This window comes from Centroberyx affinis, unplaced genomic scaffold (assembly GCF_046629955.1).
Source record: "Centroberyx affinis isolate AG114_WGS23_722 - 3 ecotype Tasmania unplaced genomic scaffold, CSIRO-AGI_Caff_v1 ptg004178l_1, whole genome shotgun sequence".
NCBI lineage: Eukaryota > Metazoa > Chordata > Actinopteri > Beryciformes > Berycidae > Centroberyx > Centroberyx affinis.
The window spans coordinates 87,152-96,290 of NW_027281933.1; the positions used below are offsets into that span (position 1 = coordinate 87,152).

General features: G+C 41.6%; 1 protein-coding gene across 1 annotated transcript; it reads left to right on the forward strand.

Annotated features, from left to right (window-relative positions):
- Window positions 1-869: 869 nt before the first annotated feature.
- Window positions 870-8,570, forward strand: LOC139663962 (septin-5-like). Its single transcript, XM_071542761.1, has 13 exons — window positions 870-915; window positions 1,420-1,445; window positions 2,926-3,321; window positions 3,504-3,600; window positions 4,033-4,119; window positions 4,431-4,554; window positions 5,157-5,291; window positions 5,490-5,607; window positions 6,234-6,335; window positions 6,451-6,547; window positions 6,880-7,042; window positions 7,840-7,942; window positions 8,042-8,570. Exons 1-13 carry the CDS (start codon window positions 870-872, stop codon window positions 8,111-8,113), a joined length of 1,566 nt encoding a protein of 521 aa, XP_071398862.1. The 3' UTR covers window positions 8,114-8,570.
- Window positions 8,571-9,139: the final 569 nt, after the last annotated feature.

Genomic DNA, 9,139 nt, shown 5'->3' on the forward strand with positions numbered 1-9,139 from the left:
CTCTCTCTCTCTCTCTCTCTCTCTCTCTCTCTCTCTCTCAATATTCAAAGTTCTTAGTTGTGCTTAGTTACTTGTATGTTGGTGTCTGTTTATGATTCACTGACCTGGCTCTATTTCCCTGCCTTTTAACTGGATTATGTAATAATAATAATAATATGAGAGGCTATTTTGTCATTGAAACTCACGTCAATGCGCTATGTAAAATACACATTGCTAACATTACAAAAGAACCATTAATTTGGACTAAAATAAACATATGGCCAAATTATTACAAAATAAAGATTTGAACATTTTCGGCATTTTGCCTTATTTAACTGAAATGCAAGTATGCCTCATAAAAAGACATTTAGTAGTATTATCAGTAATAATGGTGGTAGGCGAGCAGTCGTGTTAGTGATAGTCGTAGTAGGTTAGTATATTTTATAATAATATTAGGCAAATAAGAATAAGTCGCGAATTTGGTTGTCTCTTTGTTACAGTACAACACAACACAACACAATACAATCAAATACAATACAATACAGCCTTATTCATTCCCGAAGGCCAATTTGATTGTTTGTTTGTTTGTTTGTTTGTGCTTAAATTGTTGGAGTGTTTCTGTCCATTGATCTGTAGTGAAAATAAAAACCTGACTGCCTCCGCTGTCCTCATGACCCGAACGACGTCAGAGCGGCGAGCGCCCCGTTATCTGGAGCTTATTTATGCATACACACATAGCCTACTACATGCCTCATTATGTTTTTGGTAGTTTGAAGTCTTGCCATCCCTTAAATAGCAGTTTATCCGTTTTGTTCTTGTGGTTTTAGGGTAGTTATTTGGACAGACAGACAGACAGACAGGAGTCCCTCACCGTCATCTGACGGCGCATCATGGAACACATGTCGTCCCCTGTCAGGTTCCGCAGCAACAAACAAGGTAGGTCTGATACAGAAACCACATTTATACACTACTACATCAGTGCGCTTTACTGAAGATAAACACAAGTGCTGTCGCACAGTTTGTTTTTTTCAGTCGACCAAATTAGTTACTACTCACCCAAACGAAAAAGCACTAGGTATATACTATTCCTATATTATTCCATCAGGGATTTATAATGTGTGGTACTTCATAATGAGTTTATAGTGAGCGACTGTATGGTATTACTATAAAGATTTATGCATGATATTTTCTAAAGTTTTGCTGTGATATTTGGATGGTATCCTTCTAAAATGTATTAAAGGATTCTTATAGTTTGTATTATATATATATGTTTTATTATAGCCTAATCTAATATTCTTATGTTCTATATTCTGTTCATTTGCCCTTGATAAATATGATAATCTCTCATGACCCAGTTTTTATTCCCAAGCTTTATGTGTGTTTAATTGTTTATCATCAGCTCCACCACTAATGTCTATATCTGTCTGTTCTCTCTTCAAGTACTGGCAACTTGTTCAGAAAAGGAGGTAGGACATTTGGCTTAGAGAAAGTTTGTAGAATAGTCTGCATTGATAGTGTTTATAGTTTGTTACTCTGTGTGTGTGTGTGTGTGTGTGTGTGTGTGTGTGTGTGTGTGTGTGTGTGTGTGTGTGTGTGTGTGTGTGTTGAGTTAAATCTTCAACCCCCCACCCTGTTAGAGTCAGAGAATTAGAAGCTGGGTTAAGCCTGTTGCAAAGGTTTGTGGGTAATGAGAGCTGACAGCTGGAGCTATGGCAGACAAACCTTGATCAGACCAATATCCTGGGCTCCATTAACTCTGCTGTAATGCTTGGTCATGCTGTGTAGAGTGACTCAGTAAGTAAGTTACCTGTGAGGTGATTGGGGTGTCAGAGTGAGAGAGAGAGTGAAGAAGAGAGACTGGTTGAGAGTGGTTACTCTCATAGCACTGATGGATAGTTTCATCTACTAGCTACATGTACATTAGATCCACAATGAAAGATACTCTTCAAAAATTAGAAAAACAAAATAGCAGTTTAGTCTAGTAGCCTGAAGCCCCACACAGACCTAACCTCCAGTCTGCTGTCAGTCTCCCCACCCTGCCTGCCTGTCCATGCTCTGCCAATCTGCCCAGACAGATGGATGAGGGCCTCTCTAATGGTATAATGGGATCACAGGTTAGGGCTCATTACTGAAGAAAGGGTGCAGTCGGTCACTACAACAGGAAGCACACACTCATCATGCCATGTACTTAGAGAGCGTGGTTCAGACTGCGTTCACTGCCGGACCGCAGGTGGACTTCAGGGCCCGGATTCACCAAACTGCTCTGAAGACAGATGCTAAGAAGACATTTTAGGACGTTCTTAAGAAGTACTACCATCTAGAAAACAACATGGAACAGTTATTTATGGTGGCTATATTAAGTAACTAAGTATAGGAAAAGGCTCGGACATTGGTTACTAAAGGCATATTAAGTGTAGCTGTCTAATTTGCTCACTTTTCACCAAAAAAAATAGTGACAAGCTAAGATTAGTTATAAAATGTTAAGCTTAAAATGTAAGGTACAGTCTTTGTTTTGAATGGATACCTGGAGACTCTCTGCCCTCCATAGCACATGGTCTCGTGCATCGTGTGCTGCGATTGCAGGCTTTGGCATTTCTTCAGCTCACCAACACCTCACCTTGGATTTGACACTTTGTTTAGATTTCTATTTATCATCTTGTTGTCTTTACTATTTGGATTTTAAATGTTCGATGTTTACATTTTAAGTGTTAAGTTTAACTTTTCATTTTCAAATTGCGGTTTCATCTTTTCCGTTTGTCTTGAATTTCAGTTTTGCTATTTATAATTTAATTCTCACTTATACATTTTATTGTGGCATTCTTATTCCAAGCAGAGCAGTAAATAATAAAGCTGATGATTAAATGCACTTTAGCTTTGAAAGTGATTCCATTTTAGTTTTGACTCTTCTGACCCTCCATATAAACCCAGCTCTGCCTCCTGTCCCAGCTGTCCAGTCTGTCCATCGAGGACCAGGAGGACACAGAACTGCCCTACGCCATGAGGGATCTGCCTCCTTCTCACCCTGGTGAACAACAACAGACACCGGGCGCCGCTCAGACGCCACCGGTCATCGACCGCGAGCCTGAGGGAACTGGGATGGGAAGCACCGGGAGACTCCCCAGCCTTCCCGGGACGCCCCCTCCGGCCCGCCCCGCCCTTTGGAGCCCGGCCGGCTCTCCGGTGGTCCCTCACAGACCGAGTCGCATGGGACCGGACGCCGAGTTTCAGCCCCTGCAGCTGAGGAGGCAGCTGGTCTCTCAGGTGTCTCTGGACTCTCCGCTCAGTCCCGCCTCGCGACCTCGCAGCCCATGGGGACGTTTTGACCCCTATGACTCTCCAGAGGTGTGCTTTTCTGTGCTTATCTGTGTGTGTTTGTTCTCTGCATATCTGTGACTGTGTCTAATGTGTGTGTGTGTGTGTGTTTGTTATGCATATATGTGTGTCTCCGTCTGTTGTGTGTGTGCGTGTGACTGTGTCTTGTAAACAGTATGTACACATACATGGTTTGTTTGTATTTTCTGCAGGATCAGGACAAGGAGTATGTGGGCTTTGCCACGCTGCCCAACCAAGTGCACAGAAAGACAGTGAAGAAAGGTTTTACCTTTACACTCATGGTAGCAGGTGAGTCATCCCATTTGTGTGTTATTATATTCATGGGTATGAAATAAGTGCTCACCTGTTTGAATCTTGGGTGAAATCTCACATGGGCGAGCCTGTTTCAAACAACACAACTGTTTCACTCCTTTGACTGGACAGTGGGAACAGCTGCGTCAGCTTATGCAAACATATGTTTTCAGGCCCCATTTGGTAACAACCTGAGCTGAGGTGTTCTTGTTTCAAATGTCTTAAGTTTGCTGTGTCAGTTCATTTTATATGTGTGCCATCACTATTGGTGTAGGCCTCCTGACTGCTGGGAATTCATGGATGGAGTGGTGAATTTAATTATTCTGAGGAATTTCAGTGGATGAATTCCATAGTGAGACATCTGACTCTCTCTCTCTCTCTCTCTCTCTCTCTCTCTCTCTCTCTCTCTCTCTCTCTCTCTCTCTCCAGGAGAGTCTGGTCTGGGTAAATCCACACTAGTCAACAGTCTGTTCCTCACAGACCTCTATAAGGACAGGAAGGTTCCTAATGCAGAAGGTGAGACAGATTCTATTCTACCTCTACTCTGTTCTATGTAAATAGAGCGAGGTGATTTGGATTTGGAACCGATGGAGAGTAAATGGTCATAGATGGATAGTCTCACAGACAATCTTTTGTGTCCGAATTAACTTACATTGTTAACTTTCATTGTTCAGGTGCAAAGTTTGATGCTGCTGCTGCTTTAGACCTCAAAATATATGTGTGCACATTCATTTGGTGCCTGGGACTAAATGCATGTGTATGTGTGTGTGTGTGTGTGTGTGTGTGTGTGTGTGTGTGTGTGTGTGTGTGTGTGTGTGTGTCTGCAGAACGGATCACTCAAACAGTTGACATCACCAAACACACAATTGGCATCGAGGAGAAGGGAGTCAAACTGCGGTTAACCATCATAGACACACCGGGGTTCGGAGACGCTGTCAACAACACAGAAAGGTGAGGTCATCAGTGTGCATCCTAATCAGGCCAGAGTCAAATACTATTTTCAAATACTCTTCAAAGTTTGTTTTAGCCTGTTAAGGTGCCAGATGGGTGGTGTTGGCCACATAGGACAATATAACAAATGCAAGAAAGTTAACAGGAAAGTATTTTAAAGTTGATTTAGTATTCATTTCTGTGACTGACAACTCTTCTGCCATATCTATCTCCTCTACTCACTCTAATTTGCTGTTTCCTAAAACTAAAAATTCCCTTCGACCTCTTTCCTTAGTGCTTATTTCTTTTCTGAGCACTTTTCTCTCACATGGTGATTCTACAGTCGCAGGAATATTATCAGGAGTCAAGGCTCTGACCCTCTCTCTCCTTACTGTCGGTGGCTTGTAATGTTATTTACTGTTGCAGTCACTGCAAGTCACCATCATGTAAAGAAATTCCAGATTTGGTAAATCCAACCCAACAGGCACTTTAAGTTAAAACAAACGTGACCCAGATGTGACACAGTGTTGTTTTTGTTGTTTACTCTTATTTTTGCAACACCTCACTCTACAAACTTCCAATTCTCTGCCAAGGTTGTTGAGATTTTATGTTTTGTGTTTCAGCTGGAAGGAAATAGAAGACTACATCGACCAACAATTTGAGCAGTACTTCAGAGATGAGAGCGGGCTGAACAGAAAGAACATCCAGGACAACAGAGTCCACTGCTGCCTCTACTTCATCTCGCCCTTTGGTCACGGGTCAGCTGACACAAGCCTGACACCTACTATACACACACATAATTCATACCTGAAGCTAAGCTAACACAGGAGAACCAAAAGTACACACTCCAGCAGCCTCACCTAATATCTTGTGTGTGTGTGTGTGTGTGTGTGTGTGGGTGTGTTTCTGTATGTGTGTATCCACGCATTCATGCATATGTGTTTCCCCCCCCTCAGCCTTCGACCTCTGGATGTGGAGTGCATGAGGGCTTTGCATGAGAAGGTCAACATAGTTCCTGTACTGGCCAAAGCTGACAGCCTGACACCTGCAGAGGTCTGCAGGAGGAAGATGAAGGTATCAGACAAGAAACACACACACCACACCTGGATAAAGACACAGGTCCTCTACTATATAACTGGATTTTGGCTACATATTTGCTGTGCAAAAGAACAGTTTACTTGACCATTGACCTGGGATAATGCATTGATAGACTGACTTATATTTTAGGATTCAAGAAAGGTTTTAGTTTTGATAAATCCCAAAAGACTGGAGCAGAAACAATCAAATTTTCTATTTATTTTACTATTTTGGAGTTAGCCTTAATGTTCTGTGGATCACAACTGGTTTGCTTGCATGCACAAAATTACTGTATAAGAGCCTTTTTTAAACAAGGTCCAATATTTGACATTATTCTTTAAAAGCAATCAAAGACAACCCAATGAAGCTAATACATTTAATTCAACTGTGGTCCTTGATGGTGGGCGGGGAAATCTTTTGGCCTTTATTATATTTTATCTTTCTTTCTCTCTCTGAGCATGAGTGCGTTGGCAGTCCTTTTTGAGCGCAGTGCAGGGAGGAAGAGAAAAAGACAGGGGGAGGGAGGGAGGACCTCCAACTTCTTCAATTAAAGAATCCCTCTCTCTCTCTCTCTCTCTCTCTCTTTCTCTCCTGTTATTTGAATGTGTACATGTATATTCCAGATCAGAGAGGAGATCAAGCAGTTCGGGATCAACATCTACCAGTTTCCAGACTGTGATTCAGATGAGGATGAAGAGTTTAAAAAACAAGACCAGACACTCAAGGTTACTCAGTTTACTCTTTTATTTGTCATGGTTGAATCTCTTTAAGTGTTACCATTTACAGTAATTATTCTCTTGCAGTTAACCCCCCACAATCTGTCTCTCTTCCTCTCTGCAGGACAGTATCCCATTTGCAGTAATTGGTAGCAATCTTCAGGTGGAGAGTAAAGGTCACAAGTTCAGGGGTCGTCTCTACCCCTGGGGAGTGGTAGAAGGTACCACGCACACACACACACACACACACACACACACACACACACACACACACACACACACACAAGACGAAGTGTGCATTGCTGTTGTTCTATTTCATAACAAAGGAAAGCCGATTTGACAGAATTCAGACCACATTATCAGATATTATCATCCGTCATTGAACCATTCATGGCATTGAATAAACAGTTGCATTTTCCGCACTGATGTTCTTGATGTGAGTTTTGTGCGTCCAGTAAGTCGCTGTCATTGCTGTCGTTGCTGTCGTTGCTGTCGTTGCTGTCGTTGCTGTCGTTGCTGTCGTTGCTGTCGTTGATGTCGTTGCCTTGTTCAGTGGAGAACCCGGATCACTCGGACTTCCTGCTGCTGAGGAACATGCTGGTGAGAACGCACATGCAGGACCTGAAGGACGTGACACGGGAGACGCACTACGAAAACTACCGGGCCCAGTGCATCCAGAGCATGACGCGCATGGTGGTGCAGGAGAGGAAACGCAGGTCGGTGGAGGCAAACCAGCAGGGCTTGATTTGGTGGATTGATTGAGTGATCAAGTAATTGGCAGAGTTATCATAGTTTGGCATTTTTCATTAGTTTTTATTTCTATATAGTTTTCACTTTTTATTACAATAAAAACAAATTTATTGAAAACATGTAAGAAATTGTATTCACTGATGCTGATTGGATTTTTCAATTAGCATTCAGTAAAAATTGCCAAAAAGTCTTTGCCCAAAATCCATTCTCTTTTTACCGAGACGAAAGACGAAAACTAAAAACATTTGACATATATTTTTATTTCCTACAATTTCCTTTCCTTACAAGTTTCCTACAATGTTTTTTTTTTAACATTGACTGAAATTCTTTCTTTAAATTCCATATTTGTGAGCATCAAAAAGTTTAGCACAAGTGTTGACGCTTATTTACGATGGTACACACACACACGCGCACACGGAAATCTGTGTCTGTAGGAGTAGAGAGGAGAGGGAATTGTTTCCCTGAATTTGACTTTTACAGAAAAAGAATTAACTTTTTCACAGACACACACACTTAAACATGTGGTATGCGCCTCTTTAAAAGAACATCTTACTTTCAACACATCCATGTGTCTTGTTTGGGGCAATGCACATTTGTGTTATTTTTCAACACAACATTTTAATGACAGCACACAAACTCACACACACACACACACACGCACGTTCTGTTCTCAGAAGTTTTCTGTGATGATCAAGATGTATGATCGAGCAACATGTGCTCTTGTTTGTGTATGTGTGTGTGTGAATGTGAATGTGTATGTCAGTGTGCGGGACAAGCTTCGGCAGGGGAGCGGGGCGGACTTCCCTCTGCCGCTGGCCGCCATCGACACGGAGAAGGAAAGACTCATCCTGGAGAAAGACGAAGAGGTGCGTCTCACTCGTCGACCGACTCACTCCCTCATTTACTCCCTCACCCACAGATCAAATCACCGCTCCTTCCTCATTGTTCCCTCTCCCCCTCTGCAGCTGAGGAGGATGCAGGAGGTGCTGGAGAGGATTCAGGAGCAGATGCAGCACAGCCAGAGAGGAGGCTGCTGATTTACCCACAATCCCCTGGACTGGAGACGGAGCGAGGAGCACCCAGGAACACAGAGAAGATCCAAATTAGAAAAACTTGAACCCTAACAATGAAAATAGATGGCACTTGATAATGAATTCAGCCATACTGCATTCACGTTAGGTATTATCTGACGCTCTTTACCCACAACCACTTGCACTGAGTGAGCAGTCAGAGGTTCAAGGGAACTTTGGTGGATCGATCCTGTGACTTTTCAGCTATGGGACAGTCTCTCTAAACATCAAGCAACCCTGCAGCTATTACTTATCTATTTTCTTCTATTCGTTTCATGATTTGTGTCCCAGGACAGATCCAAGATGAATAACGTTGATAACAGAGCAACACTGCCACCTAGTGGCCACAGCAGTACTGTTTACCTTTAAGTTTTAACTAAAAACGAAATGTCTCCAGTCTTAATACATGTGAGGCAAACTCTTTTGTCACTACCTTTTTGATTTTGTATTTTCTCATCTTTCTGAATTTAATTTAGCTATTTTGTAAGTGGGGATGACATAAAAATATCAATAAAAACCTTTCAAACTCATCTATATCAGAGCTGTGTATTGAAACCTGTTTTAGCCATTTAAGTTGCATTTTCACACAAGACCATTGGGGAAAAAAAGAGGAGGAACAAGTTGTGTTGTAAATGTAATAAGATTTATTAAGAATCTTTATTATTTCATCAGCATAATTCTTCATCATTAATATTTTTTATCCATTATCATTGTTATCTTAAACAGTGGACAGTTAGATCTAAAAGGCAGCCCAAAATGTACAGGCGATATATAACTTAAAACTTTCTCCATAGGGAAAACATGTTTTTATATTCATATATAATATCAATGTAGCATGAGGTCCAAGATCCTGCCCACGTTATACAGTATTGTACATGGTCCCAAAAATAAAGAAACGTACAAAAAAAAACAACGTTGGAACAAAAGAAACTAAACAGCAATCTACATGCAAAATAAAACAAACAAAAAACAGGCATGGGTAAAATGCATGGG